The following is a 27,093-nucleotide window of genomic DNA, read 5'->3' as shown; positions in this document are numbered from 1 at the left end:
GTTTTTCGTAAGAACTACCTGCTTTATTGGCGTTGGTGGTGGTATCTTGAAAAACTACGCACGTTCGCCTGACTAAGACCAAGGTTTTTTTGTTTGGCCTTCAGATTTTGTACTCAATTTATCCATCTAAAATACATGGTTACATTGTATACTTAACTGTACGGAAAGAATACATAAATATATACATACAGATATAAAAACTAATACTTCACAGTTTGGTACACAATAAATTTCTTAATAAATAGAAACATAAATAAAGTACAGATTTTTGATTTATCAGTGCACTCCATGTCTGAAACTTAATTTGGAACAAAAAAAACATAAAACTGAAAACATGTAAACAATTACATGTCCAGTCGCGTTAATGTGTTGCTCGGCTGAGTGTCCATGGCGTGAAAAGTCCAGTTGAGGTGGCCCTACAGATTCTCGACTGGATCTGGTGGCCAGGAGGGTACGGTAAACGCATACTGGTTCTCTTCGAACCACCTGACGTAGATTGCGAGCTGTGCGACATGTCCGGCAGAACATATGTAGCTAAGAGCCAAATGCTAAACTTTTAATTACATGCTTAGGCTCTTAGCCACATACATACATTTCTGTAGGATCGTGACGGCTCCTTGACATGTCGTACGAGCACCTACCGGAATCAGTAATAGCGTGTTAGCGGATGAGGGACGCTGTATTGCACCGTGGGGTAAGTTGGAAAGTTGAGTCTGTCAGAGACCGTGTCCGGATGGCCGAAAAGTTAAGGCAACCGCTCAAGAGTAGCGGGAAATTCGAGTTTGAATCTCGATGCGGCAGAGAGTTTCAACTTTCGACACTGTATTACCACAATACCCTGTGCGGCTGGAAGTCACAAAATACAACCACCACCGTGGGAGGAAGCAGAACAACAGTAAGTGTCTGCCACACGACACTGTTCAAACTGTAAACTAACTGCCCCGCCACCTGGTTGGTCAGCAGGGGTCCCTGATAAATGTACAACTTCCAGATATGCTTCACTACACAATCAAAAGTGTGAGTTCCCTGACAGTCTTTGAACCATGGGAGTGAATCCCAACTCGCTCGACGAAGCGTAAATTGAAAGACGTTTCTAACAGATGATTTTCAGGTTGTCCCAAATTGTTAGTTTGAAAAAATGTTACAAATGGTAGAGGACGTTAAAAAGACAGGGAAGAAATGGTGCCGGTTGGAGTGGCCGTGCGGTTCTAGGCGCTGCAGTCTGGAGCCGAGCGACCGCTACGGTCGCAGGTTCGAATCCTGCCTCGGGCATGGATGTGTGTGATGTCCTTAGGTTAGTTAGGTTTAATTAGTTCTAGGTTCTAGGGGACTGATGACCTCAGAAGTTAAGTCGCATAGCGCTCAGAGCCATTTGAACCATTTGAAGAAATGGGCAAAAATAGATCTTCAGTATTTTATTGATACATCACATTAAAAAGAGTCTCAGTGGCTAAGAGCCTAAGCATGTAATCAAAAATTTAGCATTTGGCTCTTAGCTACATATTCTGTAAATCATTTTGTGGGGTAGACTTTCATTCTTGCAATTAACTAGTTCTGCTGATGCTTGATAGACTGTGTTCCATTGCATTTAATATTACGAAGGTTAACTGTTGCCGCCATATAATAGCATCAGATGCGTAATTAAATGAGCCTGCCAGGAGTTCCAAATATTGCTACGTTGTGGTTAGATAATAGTTAACTGCCAACACAAAATATTTCTGGGGATCAAAGATGAGATAATGTCACCGAAAAGTACTAGGGTCACCGGGAGATTGAACAACAAATAAACATCGCAAGGCAGTAATATTCGGAATTTCGCTGAAGCCGTTTTCCTGGCAGGCTCATTGAATTACACATCTGGTGATATAATGTGGCGACATCAGGAATAATTATAAGGTCGCCCAAAGAGAATCCAACAGTTTGCAGTAGCAATGACCAAAATCAGCAGCAGTTTGAGTGTAGACAGCACGCCAACCGAAAATAGGACACAAAACGAATCACTACCTCAGACTGGAAAACTACTGTTGGACAGATGAAGTGTAGAAATTTAACTGACGTGAATCGAACTCTCACCACAACGGATCTGAATGGCTGAATGTACCAAAAGCGATCCACGTGAGACATGTCTTCCGTCCGGCTTCCTGCAGGTCCAAAGAGCTTCGCAGTCTGTATTGGCTCAACGATACTGGTTGGACTGTGGATAGCAAAGAATATAACGCGCTGGAGTAGCGTCAGCTTAATGCGTTAGTCAAATGAGGCGAAAAAGGAGACCCGTTTCAGTATGTATGAAAAATGCCGAGTTGCACTGTGGTTCACCGACTATGTTAAAATGCAGGTCCTGCTCTTATCACCTGGATAAGTTGTTTCTGAGATTAGAGGAAGACAATGGCATCCTTCTTCCCACAGGACCAGGCCTAGCAAAGCGACGCAGCGTTCGACCAAACCTTTGGGTTGGCCACCGTTTTATGCTTATTTGTGAGGGTGATTCATGTGAAAATCTTAAAAGTGTAATAAAATATTAAGAGGTGTATCATCGATTTAGCAGTTGGCAGGAGGTAATATTGATTTCCAACAAACTACCAGCAGTTGGCAGCAGCTTGCTGCATCACAGCGAAAGCAACAAACGGTGCCTATACTGAGCACCTGCAGTGTGACCTAAAAGAATGGAGAGACGATCTATCCACGGATATATGTCTATTTTCTGTATATAATGTAGCTTTCACAAGTTGTGTTCTGAGCCCAGGAGGTGCTTACGAATAACCCTGCACTTTTGACACAAGAGCAATGTGTTGTACCACAGCCAGCACACCCAACTTGTGAGTTCTAAGGAAGTGAAAAATGTCCATAGTAGAGGGGAATATGAAGGTAATCAGAAATCTTTAAAAAGGTAACACATTAATAAGTTTATTTATGTTAGGTACGCTTTATAAATGAGATGTACATAACTTTGAAGTGCTGTAGGTTCTTCTCTGGTGCTAGAGTGTATACAGCGAGAGTAAAGTACTTGACTACAACAAATAGTCTCTAATGGTCATGCACTTCAATAAGACACTGAATTAATTTTTTATATTTACTTGTTTAACCTGATCTGATTAGGATCACCAGGTTTTCGCACGTACAGTACTTTTCTTATATCGTATTTACCTCAGAAATAACAATTTGGGCATGACAAGCAATGTTAAAATAATTTGAGTGTCTATAGAGATAATGCGAGTAAATAATAGTGACTATGAACTAGTAAAGTTGATACTGGTGGTACTTCTACTACTGTTGCTACTGCAACTAATAATAACAATAATAATAATAATAGTAAAAATGACAATAACAACAATAACGGTAGTTCCAGCTATAAAAAGGATTTATAGGTATACAAAATAGATGTTTTCTGATGTAGAAGGCTGCACCAGCTAAGAATAATGGGAAATGAGGAAGATCTGCTTGGAGAGAATAATGTACAGGAGTAACGAATGTGTACAGGGACAATGGTAGTCATCGTTGTTGCTTCGGACTTTTGAAGCGGGAGATTTTATTCATTTCTCTAATATAGTGCTCGAGGTAATTTCATTGTCGGGTTCCTGCAACTGAGAAGGATTTCGAGAAAGTGGCTGAAGAATGGCGTGAGACAGAAAGGACTTTTAGTAAAGGTTAGTAGCGTCGTGCTGTGTCGTTGTATTGTCCTCAGTGCAGTCTTCTGTATTAATGTGTATACAGACGATGTGAACTGGGGTGAAGCTCTGAATTGCGGCTGCGTAAAAAGACGCACGTGCCAATCGGAGCCCCAAGCAGTGATGTCGTGTCAGTTCCGCGTCCTCCAGCGGCGTGTATGCGGCCCCCTCACCCCCTCCTCATCGGAGAATGCAAGCAATGGAAGAGCGAGGCCGCCACGATGACGCACTAGCGGGAGATTTAAAACCAGCGCAACAAGATATGTGGGGAGTGGTTAAGGTATAAGTGTCGGGTGTGTGTGCAGGCACCAGGTGATCGTGCGGTCCGAGGAGGGCGTGAACCCACTGCAGCAGCTGCTCGACATGCCGGCGCCGCGCTACATCAAGTGCCACCTGCCCACGGAGCTGCTGCCGCAGCAGATCTGGAAGACCAAGGCCAAGGTACTGTCCTGCTCGCGTTAACAGAAATTAAATTTTGAAATGACCAACAACACCGTGCACTCGGGTATAAATTTTATGTACTTTTTCACGAACACTTTTTGATTACTAATAATGTCGTCTACCTCACTTAATGTGTATTTATTTATTAAAAGTTTTAGGCTGTTCCCATCTTTAGATCAAAACATGAACATAAACAAAAGCAAAACGAAGCTAATGGAATGTAGTCGAGTTAACTCGGGTGATGCTGAGGGAATTAGATTACGGAGTGACACACTTAAAGTAGTAAATGAGTTTTCCTATTTGGGGAGCAAAGTAACTGATGATGGTCGCAGTAGAGAGGATATAAAATGTAGACTGGCAATGGCAAGGAAAGCGTTTCTGAAGAAGAAAAATTTGTTAACATCGAATATAGATTTAAGGAAGTCGTTTCTGAGAGTATTTGTATGGAGTGTAGCCATGTATGGAAGTGAAACATGGACGATAAATTGTTCGGACAAGAAGAGAAGATTTCGAAATGTGGTGCTAAAGAAGAATGCTGAAGATTAGATGGGTAGTTCACATAACTAATGAGGAGTTATAGAATAGAATTGGGGAGAAGAGGAGTTTGCGGCAAAACTTGACTAGAAGAAGGGATCGGTTGGTAGGATATGTTCTGAAGCATCAAGGGATCATCAATTTAGTATTGAAGGGCAGCGTGGAGGGTAAAAATCGTAGAGGGAGACAGATAGATGAATACACTAAGCAGCTTCAGAAGGATGCAGGTTGCAATAGGTACTGGGAGATGAAGCAGCTTGCACAGGATAGAATAGCACGGAGAGCTGCATCAGACCAGTCTCAGGACTGAAGACCACAACAACAACAACAACAACAACAGATCAAAACAAATTCGTAAAATAATGAGTTGCAATAAAACAAATGCTTATGGGGGAAATGTGAATTCGACTAACGAAAATCACTATTTTGGGAAGGGTGGGGAGGGGGGTGGGAAGAGCGTCGCATGCTGGGCACGCCTTTAAACTGACACATTCAATCCAAAAAAATATATCTGTGGACAGCACCAAGGTGTAAGTGTGTGCGTGTATATGTGTATGTATTGTTGTAGTTTTTTGTTTTGGCCTTACGTACTTGCACCTAATACCTTCAATTATTTGTTAGATATGTTACAATTTCTGTCTTTCTCTACAGTTTTTAGATCCTTTAAGTACAATGGAAGATATTCCATGACGTCTTAACACACGAACTATTGTTCTCTTCCTTCATGTTGATGTTTCCCACATGTTGCTCTCCTCACTTATTCCACGGCGAACCTCCGCATTTATTATCAGTCAAACTAATTTTCAACATCCTTCTGAATCTCCTCATGTCAAACGCTTTGTTCTGTTCTTCTCCGTTTTTCCCAGAGCCCACGATTTACTTCCAAACTATCCAGTGCTCTAAAATTACATGATCACAAATGTTTCCTAAAATTTTTTAAACTAGTGGAGTTATTTTGGCCAGGAACGCCCTCCTTGTTTCTGCTAGTCTGCTTATTATTTACTCCTTGCTTCGTCTGCCAAGCGTTACAGCCGTAGAAGAATTACTTCTTTTCCTTGATTTCGTGCTCACCGATTTTCATTTTAATTTCATCACTAATGTTTTTTTCTGCTGCTCATCATTACATTCGTATTTCTTCGGTTTCTTCTCAGACTACCGTGTGTGCTCATTACACTGCTCATTCAGTTTGCAATTCTTTCTCATTTTCACTGAGGATAGCAATATCATCAGCGAATCTTATCACTGAAAACCATTCACTGTGAATTTTAATCCCATTCCTCAACCTAACTTTTACTTTAATTCACTGTGAATTTTAATCCCATTCCTCAACCTAACTTTTACTTTAGTTATTGCTTCTTCGAAGTATACATTAAAAAGTAGTAATGAAAGACTGCATCCCCGTCTTACGCCATATTTTTATCCGAGCAATTCAGTTCGCTCTTGGCCTTCCATTCCTGTTGTTGCCTTTTGTTTCTAGTACATATTGTACACAACTCGTCTTTCAGTATAACTTACACAGATATTTGTGAGAGTTTCGAACATCTTGTAAGCCTTTTCTATTCCCAAGCACTTTTCGAGGTGGAGAAATCCTATGAAAGTTCCCTGATTCTTCTTCTGTTTTGCTTCTAATATCACGCGTAACGACAAAACTGCCTTTTGGTGCCTTGACCTTCCCCAAACTGATCACCATATAACATACCCCCTAATGTCTTTTCCATTCTTCTCTATGTTATTCTTGCCAGCATCTTGGTTGCAAGAGCTGTTAAGCCGGTTGTGCAATTGTTCTCGCACTTACCTGAACTTAGTATCTTTGCGACTGTACGAATGACACTTTCTCGAAACATTGACTGGAAACTCATAGATTTTACAAACAAAAATGTTTGGTTGCTGATTTGTAGTAGTTGAAAAGGAATATTGTCTGCCCCTTCCGCACCATTGTTGTTGTTGTTGTGGTCTTCGGCCCAAAGACTGGTTTGGTGCAGCTCTCCATGCCATCTATCCTGTGCAAGTCCTTCATTTCCGAAGAACTGCTGTAAACTACACACTTCTGAAACTGCTTATTGTATTCATCTTTTGGTTTCCCCTCTACAATTTTTACCCCCACATTTCTCTCCAATGCTAAACTGGCAATTCATTGATCTCACAGAATGTATCCTATCAACCAATCCGTTCTTTTTGTCAAGTTGGACACAAATTTCTTGTCTCCACAATTCTATTCAGTACCTCCTGATTAGCTGTCTACCTATCTAATCAAAAAATGGTTCAAATGGTTCTGAACTCTATGGGACTTAACATGTGAGGTCATCAGTCCCCTAGAACGTAGAACTACTTAAACCTAACTAACCTAAGAATACCACACACATCCACGCCCAAGGCGGGATTCGAACCGGCGACCAGGGCGGTCGCGCGGTTCCAGACTAAAGCGTCTAGAACCGATCGGCCATAACGGCCGGCACCTATCTAATCTTCAGTATTCTTCAGTATCACAACATTTCAGAGTTTCTATTCTCTTCTTGCCTAAACTGTTTATCGCCTATGTTTCACTTCCATAAGTAGCTACGCTCCAGACAAATACGTTCAGAAAAGACTTCCTAAAGTTTAATTCTATATTCGATGTTAAAAAATTTCTCTTCTTCAAAAACACTTTTCTTGTCACTACCAGTCTGCATTTTACATCCTCTCTACTTCTGCCATCATCAGTTGTTCTGCTGCCCAAATTGCAAAACCCATCAATTACTTTCAGTGTCTCGTTTCCTAATCTAATGTCCTCGGCATCACCTGATTTAATTCAACTACATTCCACTAGTTTCGCGTTTGTATATGTTCATCTTATGCCCTCCTCTTAAGATACTGTTCATCCCGTTTAACTGCACTTCCAAGTCCTTTGCTGACAGAATCACAGTGTCATCGTCAGACCTTTAAGTTTTATTTGTTCTGCCAGAACTTTAATTCCGACTCCATTTTTTTTGTTTCCTTTACTGCTTGTTCAATGTACGGATTGAATAACATCAGGATTAGGCTACAACCTTGTCTCACTCCTTTATCAACCACTGTTCCCCCTCTGGGACCCCCGACTCCTATAATTGCCGCCTGGTTTCCATTCAAGTTGTAAACAGCCTTTCTCTCCCTGTATTTTACCCCTACTACCTTGAGAACTTCAAAGAGACTAGTCCACTCAGCATTGTCAAAGGCTTTCTTTAAGTCTAAATATGCTATGAACGAAGTTTTGCCGTTCCTTAACCTACCTTGTAAGATAAGTCTTAGGGTAGGTATTGCCTCGCTTGTCCCTACAGTTCTCTAGAATCCAAACTGTTCTTCCCAAGCCCGGCTTCTTCCAGGTTTTCCATTATTCTGTAAAGAATTTGTGTTAGTCGCCTATTTTGCAGTATTGAATTGATAGGTAATTTTCACGCTTATCGGGAACTGTTTTCTTTCGAATTGGTATTATTACTGTCTTCTTGCAGCCTGACGTTATTTCATCTGCCTCATATATCTGGCACACCAGATGGAATAGTTTTATCATGGCTGGCTCTCTCAAGGCTACCAGTAGTTCTGACGGAATGTCGTCTACTTCCGGGGCCTTGTTCCGACTTACGTATTTCATAGCTCTGTGAGGTTCTTCTCGCAGTATCGTACCTTCAATCACAGCTTCATCTACGATCTCTTCCATTTCTGTAATCTTGCCTTCAAGCTAATCTCCCTTGTAGAGATCCTTTATATAATCCTTCCACATTTCATCTTTCCTTTTTTGCTTAGGACTGGTTTTCCATGAGAGCTCTTGATATTTATACAACCGCTTCTCTTTTCTCCAAAGGCCACTTCATTTTTCCTGTAGGCGATATCCACATTTCTCTTAGTGAAATATATATCTAATTCCTTACATTTTTCCCCCTAGACATTCCTTTTCAGCCATTTGGTTGCAAATCTTCCAAAGCTCTGATAAACTCTGACTCTAATATGTGTTCCACATCGACTCCCATTTCTTCTTCACGCACGCCATTTATTGTAATTCTACTTCGTTGAACCACATTTTACGTACTGCAATAAAGCACAACAATTTTATTTTGTTCCGTTACATTCTGGTCCAGTGCCCATTATAAAAAATTGACGGGACTTACTAATTGAGCTGTAACAGTTTCTAATTAACTTCTAGATAATGTGCACAAGTCAAGGCCTGTAATGGTGGGCAACTCTCAGTTCACCGGTGGTGGTAGTAACCATACCAAAGGATGCTGAACTTCAGTAACATTATAGATTTCCGGAATTACACTACTGGCCTTTAAAACTGCTACACCCAGAAGGAATGCAGACGAAAAACGGGTATTCATTGGACAAATATATTATACTAGAACTGACATGTGATTACATTGTCACACAATTTGGGTGCATAGATCCTGAGAAATCAATACCCAGAACAACCACCTCTGGCCGTAATAACGGCCTTGATACGCCTGGGTATGGAGTCAAACAGAGCTTTGATGGCGTGTAGAGATACAGCTGCCCATGCAGCTTCAACACGGTACCACAGTTCATCAAGAGTAGTGACTAGCGTATTGTGACGAGCCAGTTGCTCGGCCACCATTGACCAGACGTTTTCAGTTGGTGGGAGATATGGAGAATGTGCTGGCCAGGGCAGCAGTCGAACAGTTTCTGTATCCAGAAAGGCCCGTACAGGACCTGCAACATGCGGTCGTGCATTATCCTGCTAAAATGTAGGGTTTCGCAAGGATCGAACGAAGGATACAGCCACGGGTCGTAACACATCTGAAATGTAACGTCCACTGTTAAAAGTGCCGTCCATGCGAACAAGACGTGACCGAGACGTGTAACCAATGGCCCCCTATACCACCACGCCGGGTGATACGCCAGTGTGGCGATGACGAATACACGCTTCCAATGTGCGTTCACCACGATGTCGCCAAACACGGATGCGACCATCATGATGCTGTAAACAGAAACTGGATTCATCCGAAAAAAATGACGTTTTGCCATTCGTACACCTCCTGTCTGCGATGCAGCGTCAAGGGTAACTGCAGCCATTGTCTCCGAGCTGATAGTGCATGCTGCTGCAAACGTCGTCGAACTGTTCGTGCAGATGGTTGTTGTCTCGCAAACGTCCTCATCTGTTGACTCAGGGATCGAGACGTGGCTGTACGATTCTTTACATCCATGCGAATAAGATGCCTGACATCTCGACTGCTAGTGATACGAGGCCGTTGGGATCCAGCACGGCATTCCGTATTATCCTCCTGAACCCACCGATTCCATATTCTGCTAACAGTCATTGGATATCGACCAACGAGAGCAGCAATGTCGCGATATGATAAACCGCAATCGCGATATGTTACAATCCGACCATTATCAAAGTCGGAAACGTGATGGTACGCATTTCCCTCTCTTAAAAGAGGCATCACAACAACGTTTCACCAGGCAACGCCGGTCAACTGCTGTTTGTGTATGAGAAATCGGTTGGAAACTTTCCTCATGTCAACACCTTGTAGATGTCGCTACCGGCGCCAGCCTTGTGTGAATGCTCAGGAAAGCTAATCATTTGCCTATCACAGCATCTCCTTCCTGTCGGTTAAATATCGCGTCTGTAGCACGTCATCTTCGTGGTGTAGCAATTTTTATGGCCAGCAGAGTATGTGAAATTGATTACCAAGATAAAGTGCATAAAGCGTTAGCACTTCAATTAGAAATAGACAGAAAAATCAACAAAGAAAAATAAAAAGAGTATTAAAAGTTTTTATTTTACGGAATAATTTTTAAGCAGTAGTTTTTCCTTCATATGTGAATGGAGCGAATAATAATCAGATGTGACTGTTAATGCTTACATTCGCGAAATAAAATTTTGTCAGACTCTAGCTTCACGTATTACTCGTATAAGTAAATAAAACAGCATATATTACAGAATATGAGTATGTATTGTTCAACAGGGTCGCTGCATTTCAATAGTATCCTATGCCCAGACCCTGCGTGACGTTAACGCGACCCTGGTTATCCTACCAGCAACCGGTGGAAACATATTTTCTTCCGACTCCGTAGAAATATCTATACCCACACTTCACGTATCGCTCCACCGGACTAAAGTAGTCAAATCTGGGAAGCTCGGTTCCCTGAAACTTGCGTTGAGAATGTTTTGGACGCGAGTTGCAAAATGTGCTAACGTATCAAAACCATATTTCTTCACAAACGTTAGCTGACAATCTTCCAAGAAGCAAACTAGAAAGCCATGTACGAGGGCTACTTTGCTTTTCAACCCCTGATCGGTTGGGAAATGGAAACCACTGTGGAAATTTGACATATTTTATTTGCAACATTTAGCTGCAGTTACTAGCTACTTCTCTATAGAATTGCCGCTCCGACTTACAGATTTTTCGTAGCGTGGTACCAAGTTTCCAATATTCTCGTCAAAGAAGGTGGCCGCCTATGCTATCCACCAGTTGCCTACGCTGGTCTGCAGCTCGTTTTCGGTGCCAAAATGCTGTCATAGCCTGCGGTTCAAGTGAACACAGAGATGAAAATCAGAGGGAGTCAAATCCGGTCTCTATGGATGGTGATCATACACTTCCCACCGTAAATGCTGAAGGAGTGTCCTTGTTGTACCAGCAGTTTGCGGCTGATCGTTATGATGAAGAAGGACACACATGGCATTTACGTTGAGTGGGCTGCGTGAAATCAAGCTGAACATTTCAGCGTACACTTCACTCGTGGTGGTCAACACTTCTGATCTAGGCATATTTATGTGCTCACTGTGCCGTCAGACCTGGAAAGCGCGAAGTGACGCGATTCACGGGTATATTAGATACACTGCACAACACATTTGCGCAAAGCTTCATCGGATTTCACTGATAGGAGGTTAAGAAAAAGCCCCACGTACCAAATCTAGTTATTAAAGTATCTTCATTTGTGTTAGAATGATAACTGATCATCGAATCGGTGAAGCAGCTTGAAATCAGAGGACATTAGTTGATTCTGTCATATGATAACTTTGTTTCCATCACATTCACGTCAAAATGAATGGAATGCATGTTCAGTATGTCAGATTCGTCAATGACACAGCAATAGAGGCAGAGCCAGAGAAGAAATTACATAAAAAGGTTAGGGTCTTAAATGAAGAGATAATAAAACTACAATTCAAAGTAAATACCAACAAGACAAAATTCAGGTTTGTAGACAAGAAAGGTGATGGAAGTAAGACAGAAATAAGAGCACGCAGTGAGCAGCTCGAGAAGGTAACCGAATTTCACCGTCTCACTATCATTATGGAGGAATCTCAAGGCGATCAAGGGAAGAGCAATGTTGACTAAGGGTGTCATCCAAAATAAGAAGAACCTTCTGCTCAAGAAGAATATCGATTTCTATGTTAAGAGAATATATGTGAAGGTCTTTGTATGGAGTGTCCAGACATACGGATGTGAAACTCAGTGTTAGCAAAGCAGGAGAAAGCTACAGGAATGTGGATTTGCGGGAGAACTGGAATGACAGAAAAATGAGTTAGGTGGTTCTGCTAGAAACAGCAGAGGAGAAAGAACTACTGAAAGCTGTAGACTAATGCAAAGTAAAATTCGTTCGACACTTAATTAGACATAACACACCTTTACGATCTGTTTGCTAAGTCAAGATGGTATGGAAGAAAATCAGGGGACGAACTAGAATATTCTATTTAAATTTTGTGATGAGTGAATTGGGATGTTCATACTCAGGATGTTTGTTTCAACTTGAGAGAACTGAATATCTAGAAAATGACGCATCGTACGAAAAAAATTCTAGGTGAAAATATTAGTAAAGGGGACATCTGTCTGTGAAACAATTGGCCACCTTCTAACCACCCCTCCAGCGTGGACGGGGTCAACTTTGTATTTTCAAATGGGATCCCCACCCCAACACCCACCCCCATTTTTATTGCGTAATAGGATTCCACGCCAAGAAATCCGTACAGTTTAGTCATACCATTCTTTTTCCATTCGTGGTAGATAGCACTGTAATCGACAGATCTCAAGTGCGTCTGCTTTTGCAATTAATAACCGACTCATCTGATTCTACATTTATTTTACTATGTAAATCTAAACATTTGTGACCTATCGGTTGATATTTGTGTTCAAAATTCACTTTAGTGTTGCAAATTTGACTGTAGAGCATAATACGATTACCCGTTATAGTGTCTGCTTAGAAACTACGTTTAGCGTTCTCCAGAAGCATCTACGGTCGTATAGTTTTCTGTTTCCACTGAGATGCTTGATTTCGGTGAATCCCCTTGCCTCTCGCCATTGGGGTGCCTGATTTTGGTAAGTATCAAAGGCACGTGAGCTGTCACTATCACTTAAGGAACGTTATACCTTATTACAACGGTTGTTGTTTGTATTTCGCCGTTAGCCGTGCAGCGGCCAGTGCGAGAGTTACGGCGGTTTGGGTGGAAACACACACCGAAATCAATCACCGTGATGATGGGATTTGAGGACGGACATCGAAATCAAGTACACCGATTGTCTATGGACTTTGACAATCAATCACATAAAAATTAAACTAAACTCCATCCTAACATGAAGACCCAAAGGTACCTACCGGCCGCCGTGTCATCCTCAGCCCACAGGCGTCACTGGATGCTGATATGGAGCGGCATGTGGTCAGCACGCCGTTCTCCCGGCCGTTGTCAGTTTTCGTGAACGGAATAAGTCTCATGGGGAAGAGAAAACTACGTTACCATACAAGTTGATGATTTGCCAGAAATATCAATATTTGTAATGCAGAAACATGTTTGTAACACTCAAGTAACGTCTGAATATCAGTATCAACCGTTAGGATACAAAATTAGAATCATATGCGTTAACTCTTAATTGCAAAAACAGGCTCACTAAAGAGTAAATTGTAAGAAAAAGGTTGAGTAATACATACTTTTGTGTTACCGTGTTAGGATTCACTGTAATTACTAAACACCTCAAGAATAAGCCACTTTCATAAAGAAAGGAGTTTCCATCGTTGGCCTGTATGATGTGTCACGTGTACGCGCTGTCTACAGATCATCTACGTGGCGCGCGACCCTAAGGACGTGGCCGTGTCCTACTACCACTACATGAGGACGTGCTACGGATACTCCGGCTCCATAGACGACTTCCTGGAGGCCTTCCTCGACGAATCCCGTAAGTAGAGCGCCAGCAATCAGTATAGCGCCGGTACGGCTCCGCCTCGTTTTCCATCGGCGAATGCATCGACTTTATCGCCCCAAAACATGGGAATTATTTTTTGTTGGAAAACAAAAACATGTTATAATTTTTAACTGATAACTTTAGTTCAGACCTATAAAAATTCTACAAGATTGTTATCAGTATTTAATAAGGAAGGGGTGGCGTGTGACACTCATCGTTTGTACCGACATACAGTAGAGGGCCGAAAGAAACTGTATATTCTGCGTAAGACAGATTTATGTCAGTATCAGTAAGTACATCTTTGCCTAATCGGTGGATGTAAGTATTTAGTAAACCACTTTTATGGTGGCCAAAGTATCAAAGTTTAAACATCAGAACTGAGATTAAATCGTCATAAAAACTAAATAATTGTTGTTTCGTATGCAATGGAATATTTTATTTAATGCACCACATTTTCCTCAAGTGATGCAACATCGATTGTGCTGCCTTGCTTTTGCAAATTCCTTCATATTTTCTTCTATCTCTCAGAGGAGGAGATCTGTGCGATTATAGTGTTTATTGTTTAGAACACTCATCGAATTCTTTGTCGAAACCTCCGTTAGTCCTGCAGATTTTTCACGAGTTTTGTATTTAAAAATGTATGTCAGATCACTTGAAACCAAGTGTTATCATTTTCCTCTATGTCATTTTCATTGTGCTATCAAAAAGCCACGTCCGTGTACTGACCAGTGCTGTTTCTTTCCTCCAACAGAAATACGACACTCGTTGATTTCATGGTCCATTCTGTCTGTCTTACCCATGTTTTCATTAGGCATAAATATTGAAGGGGTAGCGGTAGAAAGATGTAACGTTCAATTTAGTAAGCCTTAGTCTGACAGTATTGTCTGATTCATGCTGAGAACTAGTAATTCCACATTTATTGTCAGTAAGAACTGTTTTGGCTACGTATTATTTTGTCTTGTTGTGTTTATGTTCTTGTCTTTCAGTCCAGCGAAACATATAGCATGTAAGATCTCAAAATAAGTTCTTGTGTGTTAGCATGTTTTTTTCTATCGATTCCTTCAGTTACTGCTTGTTAGGAGCGTTTGTCGTTTTCATCCTAGTCAATCTGAATCCATAAGGACCATATTACTATCCATAAATTTTTCTGTTAAAATAGCATCTTGTTTTTTTTTTTTTGAGTTTCTTCAAAATTTCAACGCTCATTAGCTTCATTACCTCATGAAATTGAAATCTTTTGGAATTCAGTGGTCCATTATTGTCCCAGTTCCCGAATACCTACATTCTTTGAACCCTCGAAAAGATTCTAGCTAGTGAATAAATCGTCTGTAACTATATGGTAATGTTATTTTATCACTTGCCAGTTCGCCTACAAAAGAAATCGCAAGAACCATTGCTTTGCCATCGCTAGGGTGTTTTTCCCCTTAAGTAGCCTTTAAATTCACCAAATATCTACTGTCACTGTTTAGGCACGACACCTCATATCCAAGCCTGGTTGGCTTTCCACGTATGAACAGCATCGACGGACGTGTGCCGAAATATTTCACCACGGTCTCGCCATAGTCAAGGAATTCATATGCGTTTAAATAAGTTTCTGTTTCTAACATAAACTGCTTGCGTAGGTGTTGAACTGAATATTCACAATGGATTCTTCATAATAAAGGAATTCACATGTAATTCATTAAATTTGAGTTTCCAACAATGAAATGAACAAAAATGAAAACTATGGAGAGCCACAAAAACCAGCTTCAATCAATGAGACTGGCATTTACTACACACATTTTACACGCTCATTGAGACATGTGAAATTCTTACTTAATTTACCGGTAATGAGAGTTCACTGGAAATATTACGAGATTTTGAAACACCGCCTGAAATTGTCAGCAGATCTTCCAGAGGAAAGTATCGCACCGAACTGAACAAGCAGAACGTGCTGCTGCAATCAACTATAGTATTTCCAGAAACATTGACGTGCAGTGACGTGAATGGTTTTTCTAGTCATATAATGTTTGCTGTGACGCATTCGTCACGCCTATCCTTGGTGAATTGTTCTTGCTCTCTTCACATCATACATTTGTCCAAAAATTAGCGCCAAACTTTCGTCGTGAAACGCACTAGAAACACACAAGCACCCGTACAAGCAATGACTGTTTTTGTTCCAACTTGTAATAAAACTGTTTACTATGGAAACTGAAACACCTCACACAATTCTCATTTCAGAGGGAGAATAGTGACATTAATAACTTTCATAAAATGATAAAAACTGCAACGTGATTGTTTCTCTTTTCTTAAAAAAAAAAATCGAGCCGAGGCCGCTCATGGGTTCTTGAAACAACTCTGCAGAGGGGGTGCAGTGATATGGCGATGGGCTTTTATTACGTAAGTGAGAGGTTCAAATCACCACACGGACATCCAGACTTAGAATTCTCGTGTTTATAGCAATTCTCTTAAGATGAATGCCATGATCTTTGCTTTGAAACGTTCGCTCCCACTCAAAAAAATTCTAGTTTTCTTTACTTACTGGCGTTTGGTATATTTACCGCGCAGTCAGCAGTTACATCTTATGGCTAAGAAAAAGCACACACTAGCTAAAAACAGTTGATAATAAAACGTATGGCAACTGGCAAAAAATACCATTCTTTTAACACTACTTGAGTTTACCGTCAGTGCTCGGCAGAATATGACACTGTTAAATAGGATACACTTCCTAGTGTTCAGCTAAATTGTGTTTATTTGGTCAGGAACTAGGTTCCGGCGTCTTACTCTATCTTTAGATGACAACTGAATGTCGCAAAAACAGATAAAATGCATTGCTACTTAGACAGATTTTTTGCACGAAGATACAAAAGGTACCAAAATGAAGACGTGCGGAGTGTTGACACAGGAAAGTGTTATGTTTTTTAATCATGCAGAAATAATTACATTACCTGAGGAAGCAAACAAAGTTTTTTATGAGGAGGCACGTTTAACAACTATTGAACAATTTCAATCTAGTATTTGTAACGACGGCTTAATTTAACACAGGGCAAAAAGTAAACTGTGTTTGGTCATTTAATAGTAAGTTGGTAATCGGTGTCATACGTTTTATTGATTTCCAGTTTTTACAGTAGGGTCATCTTTCTGCTTTTCCTAACAGAAAATATAGAAAGATGACACATTGTCTTCTTTTCTAAACAGAATGTAAAGAATAATGACACTACTGGGTATACCGGAAATCAAGAAACATATGACAGAGAATTCCACCTTAGTATTAAATGCCGAAACGTAATTGTTTGTTTCTCCTTTGTTAAATTAAGTTTTAGTTGCAAATACTAGATTCAGATTGCAAATTCAGTATTACTTCTCATCAGCTGTTAAATGTGTCTCCACATAAAAAACTTTGTTTTCTTTCTTAGCTAGTGTAACTTTTTCTACAAGACAAAAAAGTAACACTTTCATCTGCGAACACGTTATATATCATCGTATTTGTGTCTTCTGTGTAAATAATATCTCTGTAAGTCGTACGTTATTTTTATCTGGGAGATACTTTGTCAGATAAAGATGGCCTAATAAGTCAGACGGCTATTCACGACCAAATAAACATAATTTTGCAGACTATTACCAAGTGTTTCCAATTTAATATTATCATTCTTTTAGATTATTGAGGGGAAAAGACTTAGAAAATCTAAATGTTGTTGCCATCGAACCATCGTTATCCCTAATACATACGAGGCCAGTTTCTTTATTAGATCATAATCCTCACTCTGTGTGCAGCTGGATTCGTTTCTCCATCAAGACCCATAGTTTTCAGATTAGGTACGTAATATTTGTAATGTCCTCCCAGCGGCTTAGACATTGGATTGGTATTCAGGTGCTCTGTCCAGCTGGCCTGATTTAGAGTCCCTGTCCTCTAGCTAGTATACGTGATGTGAATACCGCAGTGTTTCCCTGTCCGAGTCATCCATGTCCAGCAGTCCATAATAACTGTGATTTCGACGAATTATTGATCTGTAAATTTACACTAATTTCCTACCTTACTTGGTCAGGGCCTCGAACTTCAACTGTTCTCTTGAATGATAAAGCTGGCGTACTTCGATACCTAATAAAATTGCAAAAACGGAATAAAAAATTTGAAAAATTGGAGTTCGCAGTTCAGGAGAATGATAATCACTATGCTCTCGTCACGTTCTAACTGTCATGGGATTAGGCATCTCATGGAAGAGCACTCTTGACCAAAAGAAGAAGAGAGTTTGCTGAAAAACAGTGAGCTCATAATATAGTTTCTTTTTTGGCAACATGGTAAAAGTAATAATATGTTGCAGATATCATATCGGGGGCACTTCATATCTTTATCAAACAAACATAAAAAAACTTAGCTTCGCTTTATGACAAGCGTTCTAATGTTTCAGTTCCGTACGGCCCATACTGGGCGCACATCTTGGGCTACTGGAAGCTTCGGGATCAGCCGAACGTCCTCTTCACCACTTATGAAGAAATGAAGAGGGTAAGTACAATTTTTTGTATCCATGATGGAAGAGAGGTCATGGTTGTTAAACTCAGTGTTAAAATCTAGACTCAATCTCCCTTCATAAAGCAAAAGCACTTGGAGTAACTCGTTTCGAGGATGCAAGTCCTCATACTCAGAATTACTCTAAAATAAATATATAAAAGCAAGAAAAACAGATATAGCAGTATTAAGAATTCGTGGTCACTTAGTTTGTAACTGTGTCTTCACATAATGTGCTTCAACGTCATTCGTCGATTCGATGAATGTCACGGCAACAACTATTCGCGTGCACGGTCCATGTTCCTAGGAAACAAAAGCCTATATACAAACATGTATGTACCATGACTGAACACTTTGTGTGCATAATCAAGACATTAGAGACCATGGAGGTAAATAAGGGGATTATCATGACGTCACACACTTGCAGCCAGCCTTCGCCATGTCAGTAGCTCGAAACATTAGCTTCTGTGGACCTGTTCTGATAAGAAAAAGTACCAGATTGTGTCATTTACAGATGCACTAGTTGTTCTGATTATAGTTTACAGTGTTGAGGAATCACTGGGTCGTTCAAGTGATATTTACTTTTACGTACTCTCTAAGACAAAAAAAAGGGAATTATCCGAAGGGGTGGGAGATCGGTAGATGTGACTTACATTTACGTTCAAACAAATGATTATGGTTCCAGAAAAACTGGATGATTTATTCAAGAGAAAGAGGTTCACAAACTGAGCAAGTCAGTAAAGCGTCGGTCCACCTCAGCCCCTTGTACAAGCAGTCATTCTCATTGGCATTGATTGACAGAGTCCTCCTGAGGGATATCGTGCCAGAGTCTGTCCGGTTGGAGCGACAGATTATCAAAATCCCGAGATAGTTGGAGGGCCCTGGCCATAATGATCCAATCGTTCTCAATTGGGGAGGGATTTGGCGACCTTGCTGGCCAAGGTAGGATTTGGTAGGCAAGAATAAAAGCAGTAAAACCTCTCGCCGTGTGTGCGGAAGGGTAGTATCTTACTGAATGTAAGCCCAGGATGGCTACTCATGAAGTGCAGCAAAACGAGGCGTAGAATGTCGTCGACGGACAGCAGTGCTGCAAGAGTGCTGTGGATGACAAGGGGTCCGGCTATGAGGTGATATTGCAACTCAGACTCATCACGCTAGGTTTTTGGGCCTTATGGCTGGTGATATTGAGGTTGGTATCCCACCACTGTCCAGTTAATAAGATTCCGGACCCCGCACTTTTTCTTGTCACCCACGATGCAACGTCTGTGTCACGATCCCGTGATGTGTTACGACTTTCAAACTACATACAAGAATGACATTGTTCAATAAGTGTGTATTCTACCATACGTAGTACAGAACATTTTTTATATATGTGAAACTTTTATGTAGTCTTGCGTCTAACGGTAAAGGCAGTTCAGTATTGACGAAGAATCTCAAAATACATGGAATCAGCACCATTCCTTCCCTAATGATGTACAGTGATCTCACCTGATTTTTCTCACGGAATGTTACTTTGTGCCATCCAGTTAACGCTTTCACTATTTTCGGAGACGTCAGAGGTCACTGGCTTCATGTCGTTATAACACTGAACTGAACTTCCTGCATCTTCGTAATCTCTCAAGGGTAATTCGTTTCAAAATACAATCCCACTTATTATTAAATTATATTTATTATCAGTTTCTCTATATTGTGGTGTCTTTCTTATGATTTCTAAAACTTCCCTGAATTTTGGGTTTCTTAATTACGAATATTTTAAACATTTTTATTGGATAGTTTTCTTGTCTGTCCGTCTATTCGCCGCAAAATTTGGAATTTAATTTAAACTAAACCTAGAGACCTGAAACTTTAAACTTCGCTCAGAACTGGATGACAATTTAGTATTATCTCGCTTTCTTGTCAATCTAATCGGTAGGGGAGGGTGTGAGAGTGAAAATTTTCAGAAATTTGTGGTAAGCTTCTAAGGGAACAAACTGCTGAGGTCATCAGTCCCTAGACTTACACACTACTTAATCTAACTTAAACAAACTGACGCTAAGGACAACACACACATCTATGCCCGAGAGAGGACTCGAACGTCCGACAGGGGGAGGCCATGTGAACTATGACAAGGCGCCTCAGACTGTGTGACTACCCAGTGTGGCGAAAGTTAAAGTGTTTGGTAACACCTGACATGTAGGTTACCCTGCGTGACCAAGTACTATTGGGCTGCGTCTCAGGAGGTGTATGTAAGTACAACATGGCTGAGAGAGATGGAAGGGATGGGTAGTGAGAGGGAGGAGAGTGAGAGGACAGAGACAAGAGGAGAAGGAGACGAAAAGATGAAGCTGGATGAGGATAAGGAGAAGTGGTAGTAAGAGATGTACAGAGAGAGGGAGGATAAACAGATAGCCACAGAGAAGTGAGAGGGGGAGATGGACAGAGATGGCCAAGGACGAGACGGACAGAGAGGGGAGGAGGAGAGATGTAGGTAGAGGGAGGAGGAGGAAGTAGACAGAGAATTAGGGAAGACGATGGACAATTAGAGGGGGTGGACAGAGAGAGGAGGAAGATGTGAAGAAGGGCAAAGACACTGATATAAAGATAGTATTCACATAAAAGTCTTATATGAAATTATATAAAATTAATTTTGCATTTTATATCTTACTACTAGATAGGTACCAGGTGGTTTCAGTGAAAGTACAGCTACTCTCAGAAGTCCAGAGTGGGTTTTAATGCCAGTGAAACTTGGTAGATATTGTAATATGATAATGTGAAATCGATATACGCTGGAAAAATGTTAGTTCCAAGTATGGCCACCAGGGTCCAATTGGTGCTCTCACTGCAAGAAAGACGTACAGAAATGTTTCCTTACGTAGCAGATTAGGAATGGTATGTGGGTAACAATGGTCAAATAGGTGAGAAAGGCATCGCGCTGATTTTGTTATTAACTGTCACCTACAAGATTTGTGTTATATGGTCACCAGGGACATCGACGAGATGTTGTACAGCTCCAGAAATTTGAACTGAATTCTTTCCAGGGTAAATCGGTTCGGCATTAACCCAATAGAATATGTACCAAGTTTCGATATCATACAATAATTACACCATACAGTGGATCTCCGTGACTAGCTGCACTTAAGTTAATAGCGAACTGGTATAATGCTGTTCTATTTTAAATATGATCAAGTGGAAAGACTCTAACATAAACCTGAAATTTAGCACATCTCTCTGTTATAATCTCATCAAAATGTTTAAAATCGATTGACAGGTTTAACATGCACGACTAAAAAGCAAAAAATAATTATTTAAATAAAAATAAATTCTATAATATAGCATATTTTAAATCAGACTGAAAAATATAAAATAGTTTCTCCTAGCCTTTTTTTTTTAAATATAAAATAATTTCCCCTAGCTCCATACAGATTGATACCCACATAGAGATAGTTCTGAAAACCTGTCATTGTGAACTTTAATAGTTATAAAAATACTTGTAAGGTTTATGACAAAAAACGTTTAGTACATGCAGAAAATAATAAATGCATGAATAGTTGACTTACGTATCCATCGCATGCATCCTACGTTTACCGCTATAAATCTTACAAGTATTTTCATAGTTATTGCCGGCCGGTGTGACCGAGCGGTTCTAAGCGCTTCAGTCCGGAACCGCTTGACCGCTACGGTCGCAGGTTCGAATCCTGCCTCAGGCATGGATGTGTGTGATGTTTTTAGGTTAGTTAGGTTTAAGTCGTTCTAAGTGTAGGGGACTGATGACCTCAGATGTTGAGTCGCATAGTGCTTAGAGCCATTTGAACCATTTTTTAATGATATACTTGCTTGCGCTGAAGGCAACTTCACCCACTGCAGTACCTTTTAATAGAAATGATCCATAAGGAACGTGGCGCTTCTGATGGAAACGTGACAGTGGACGGTAACTGAGACATCCCCCCTCCACCTCAAGCGAATCGTGGACCCGAGCCTGGAAACAAGTGACGAAGTAAGCACCTGTCTGAATTGCCTTGCAGGACCTTCCGGCAGCAGTACGGCGGTGCGCGCGCTTCATGTCTACGGACGTAAGCGAGGATCTGCTGCAGAAGCTGGTGGACCACCTGAGCTTCGACAACATGAAGACGAACCCCGCCGTGAACAAGGAGGGCTACGTGGCCGCCGTGCGCAAGGGCATGGGCCTCGACCCGAACGCGGCCGACCTGCCCAAGTTCATGCGGCGCGGCCAGCCGGGCGGCTGGAGGAACGAGTTCCCTCCAGGATTCGCCGAGCGCTTCGACAAGTGGATCCAGGAGAAGACCAGCGGCACTGGCTACACCGTCGGCATCTCCGGGGGGCACGCCTAGGAAGCTGTCAGACGGACACACACACAAAGACACACACATCTCAATCGCTGGCGCGGTAGAACCCGACCAGGAAAACACGAAGCTATCTGGGCCCTGTGGGTCCATCACTAAATGTCGCTACAGACTCACTGACATGTTCTTACTGACCTCTTCACCTCTGGTCAAATAATAATCTGTTAAAATGTTTTGTACTTTCGAGAAACAGTCAATAAAAAGTTTCAAATATTCAAACTCTGTAGTTTCACTATCAGTAATATATTTATCACGTTTTTATTAGGTCGCTTTCATGTCTTTCTGTCCGCACAGCACAAATTTTGCAACTGATTTTAAACCTACTTCCAGTGAGCCAGAGACTCACTACTTACATCACAACTGAAAACTGGATGACATGCAATATTAACTCACCTGCTTGCCTGGTGTGTGGCGGAGAGTACCACTACGATCTCTCCCTTTTCCCGTTCCAGGGGTGAATTGTTTGCGGGAAGAACGATCGACGGTAAGCTTTTGTGAGCTCGAATATCTCCACTGTTAAATTTACGGAAATACTCCTAAGATTTAAAACGAAAAACATGAGGCGCTTGTAATACATTCATGCGTTCCTGAATAGTTCACCTCATTATTATATGCCTGCACTCCAAATTTTTCGTTCTAAATTTTACAAGTATTTTCATAGCTATTAAATATCACGCTCAAAAATTTTCAGGACCGTCTGTATGGAGTTAGGAATCAGTATGAGGCTATCAGAAATTATTTTATACATTTGGTCCAGTATAAAAATGATGTATATTAAAATAGATTTTTATTGAAATAAATAGTCCAATTTAAAAATATGGTATATCAAACTTGATTTCTATCCAGACAATTATCTCATAAGTAACTTAATTCGCGTAGCAATATCTACTTTTCCTAGAAGCACTATATGCATCACTGGGATTAACTATTGGAGAAATAGGACCTGAAAAGCCTTCGGAAAATTATGGACACACACAATATAATGAAAATTGGATGAAGAGGAGAACGTCTGATCTCCATACGTGATAGGTAAGTTCATTCACACTGTGTACAAGAGGTAATTAAAATTCTATGGCTATATTTATACAATGTAGAACAACAGCCTCATCGAAGGTCTTATCATCATTACTAAGTCAGACAAGACCAAAATTAGCTGCTTAGAAGACACTAGAGAAGATTTACGAGACGTGAAAATTACAGAGCAAAGCATCGTGTAACCTTTGAAACAGTAGTAATGAGGCACAAATTTATGGAGAAGTTCATAAAGAAGAATTTCACTATTTTATCGCGAGATATAGGGAATAAGAAGCAGTAGATTGTTTGACTCAGGTGAAGAGAAACTGAACTAAACCTGAAATTTTACACATGTCTCGTTTCTGTCATAACGAAATTTTTGAAATCGATTGAATAATTTCGCATACATGACACTAAAAAGCAGGAAATAATTATTTAAATAAAAATCTATGTTAACACACTGGCAATAAACTGTCACAGAAGAATTGAAAAGATAAAAACCTAGTGAATTCATGAAGAGATTTTGGTTATAAAAGTTAGCATAAATAATCAATCCAACAACAACAAAAAAAAATCTTTAAATCAGGAATTTTTCTGTTACCAATTGCTCTCAATCTAGTAGACACTTCGGATCCTATCAAGAAGGTGAAAGGGAACTGAAAAGATAAAATCCTAGTGAATTCAATAAGAGATTTTGGTTGTAAAAGTTAGTAGAAATAATCAATCCAACTACCAAGAAAAAAAATTTGTTTGCTACCAATTGCTCTCAATGTAGAAGACACTTTGGAGCCTATCAAGCAGTAGAGCTGTGTATGTTCTGGCGGAGAATGTGCTGACATCAGCACCAGTGCTTTCTTATCTGTGGTGTCATATTACAGCTGAAGCAATAGCACCTGTCGTATTTGCTGATAGTAGCATCAGCACTTCTTTATCTCCAAAGCTTTCCCAGGAACCGTGTGCTAAGGTCAAGTAGGGTGGGTAGGAGGAGGGGAGGGGGAGAGGAGGGGAGGACTGATTCCCCCCTGCTCTTCTGAAGTTTGCACGAAACATCCCCAGCCCAGAGTGCTTCCACTCTGTAACCAGTGGCGTGCATGTTGTCAGCATGAAGTGCAACAATGCATCCAGACTTTTGTGAGAGCGAGAGTTGACTGCAGTTCCGATGCATATCATATTTCGCTGACATCAGTATCTGCATCAGCATCAGCAACCAGCCACAAGCACCACTTGCTTCCCTACACCCTGCACACCTGCAGCTTGCATGAAGCACACCCATCCTGCACCATGCACACCCATGCATCCCTGCTGAGAGGCTAAATACGATGAAGTATCTGAATCACTGAAGAATCTGTCAGCTGTTTACATTACTGATTTCCAAAAATTCGTTTAAGGACTGTTGCACCAATCACAATGGCAATTCTTTTTTTTTTCTTTATTGGATTTCAATTCCCCCCCACCACCCCCCCTGGCAGCAGCGTAATATGCTGCTCTAAAGCCTACAAAAAGTTAAAAAACATAATGAGAATATAAAAAAACAAGAAAACAGGCGATAAAACGGAGGCATTGTAAAATACCGGAAAGTTGTGGAATTTAAAATATAAAAACATTGCAGTGATGATGCGGATGAAGACACAGAAGATGTAGACAGGCACAATTAAAAAACACGGCGACAGTCTGGTTCCTGTTATCACAAGATAAAAAACACAACTAGAGACAGTATGGCGGCTGTTCACAACACTGACAGGAGATGGACAACACAACACTGAACACTCAGTTATACCAGCACTACACAGGTGACATGGCGGCAGATGGGGGGAGAGGAGAGGACCCAGGTCTATGAGGGGGAAAAGAGGGGAGGAAGGGAAGAAAAAAAGGGGGATCCAGTGGTGGGAGGGGACATAGAAAAGGGGGTGGGGCTGAGCGGATGCGAGAAGAAGTGGGAAAGGCAGTGGAGGGGAGAGCAGAAAGGACTTAGGAGAGAGAAGGGAGACAGAGAGAGGTTAGGTGGGGAAAAAAACAGGATGGAAGGGGGGGAGGAAGAAGCTCAGGGAAAGGACAGAGGAAAGGCGGTGAGGATCAGAGTTGATAGGAGGGATAAATGGAGGGAGAGAGGGCAACATCCAGGAGAGGGAGTCGACAGAAGTCACCTTAGGAAAGGAGATGAAGGGTGGAGAGGTGAAGGGTAGGGGGAGACAACAGTGAAAGCGCGGCAGAGGGTGGGGGTTGGAGAGTAAATGAGCAATCAGAAGATGTGTAGAGGATGTGGATTTGTTCAAGGAAAAGGAGCAGATGGGGCAAAGGAATCAGATCATAGAGGATTCGCATGGAGGATGGGAGGCATATACGGAAGGCGAGGCGAAGTGTATGACACTTGAGGATTGGGAGGGACATATAGAATTTGTGAGGGGGGGGAGCAGATATAGAGGCGGTACTGGCATAACAGAGGATGGGATGGATTAAGGATTTGTAGGTGTGGAGGATCATAGAGGGGTTCAACCCTCATGTCAGGCCAAAGAGGAGTTTGAGGAGTTGGAGGCGGTTGTGGGCTTTGGATTGGATAGAGCGGAGATGAGGGATAAAGGTGAGGTGAGGGTCAGTGGTGAGACAAAGGTAGGTGAGGGTGGGGGGAGATGCGGACAGGATGGGCGCAGATGGTAAGGGAGAAATCAAGGAGCCGGAAGGAACAAGTGGTACAACCTATGACGATTGCCTGGGTCTTGGAAGGATTGATTTTCAGAAGCCACTGTTACACCATGCCAGTGACGAATTTCATTTGAAGCTGTAAATCATTCTCCGTGGAATATTAGAAAAAGTAGACAGCATATTTCCTCAAAAACAATTAAAAACCAACATTTTCATCTAAAATATAAACAACGAGCTGGGAACTCGTATTTGTTGAAAATGAATTTTACTTTAAATGTCATCGCACAACCTTGGAAAATGTGAAAGAAAAGCATGTCCTGTTTCACATCCTGTTTGATCCTATCACGAGCAGAGGGCAGCATTGTAAAATCGAGCAATATTCGATCTTTGTGTGTAGCTTTTTGCTGCTACTAATAGATTGCACAGTTTTCTTGTTCCACATTGCTTCGAAGTGCGTTCCACCATGCACTACACAGTGAAAAACAAATATTAATGCAGATGTGGTCACAAGTGGTTCACTGATAACCAAAAACAAAGTTTCTACTGACAAAACCTACAGTTGTGGCACGACACGTAAATTTTTTCACGTGTTCGTTCTTAATTTTTGCTAATCATTCCTAAACAGAAGACACATTGATCTCTGAAATCAGTGTTCCCCAAAGACACGGAGTTCTTCACCCAAGCTTATAGGTGCGCTTTAGGCGTTAACTGAAAAACCACCGTACCTGCGATCTCTTTCACACCTACCTCCGCCACCTTTAGTAAGTTAAAACACGCAATAGAGTCGTAAATTAATTATTTTCCACACCTACGATGCCCTAAAAATT

The 27,093-nt window shown here is 41.1% G+C and overlaps 1 protein-coding gene across 1 annotated transcript in view; it reads left to right on the top strand.

Moving 5' to 3' along the window:
• Window positions 1-22,600, top strand: part of LOC124803284 (luciferin sulfotransferase-like) — a 35,728-nt gene extending 13,128 nt beyond the window's left edge. Inside the window, exons 3-6 of the mRNA XM_047264466.1 lie at window positions 3,971-4,106; window positions 13,660-13,780; window positions 18,175-18,269; window positions 22,274-22,600. Coding sequence (XP_047120422.1) covers window positions 3,971-4,106; window positions 13,660-13,780; window positions 18,175-18,269; window positions 22,274-22,600 — 679 coding nt within the window. The remainder of the gene's footprint in view (window positions 1-3,970; window positions 4,107-13,659; window positions 13,781-18,174; window positions 18,270-22,273) is intronic.
• The last annotated feature ends 4,493 nt before the right edge of the window (window positions 22,601-27,093 follow it).

The sequence above is a fragment of the Schistocerca piceifrons genome, chromosome 6 (assembly GCF_021461385.2).
Source record: "Schistocerca piceifrons isolate TAMUIC-IGC-003096 chromosome 6, iqSchPice1.1, whole genome shotgun sequence".
Taxonomy (NCBI): domain Eukaryota; kingdom Metazoa; phylum Arthropoda; class Insecta; order Orthoptera; family Acrididae; genus Schistocerca; species Schistocerca piceifrons.
This window is presented reverse-complemented; position numbering and strand designations above follow the sequence as displayed.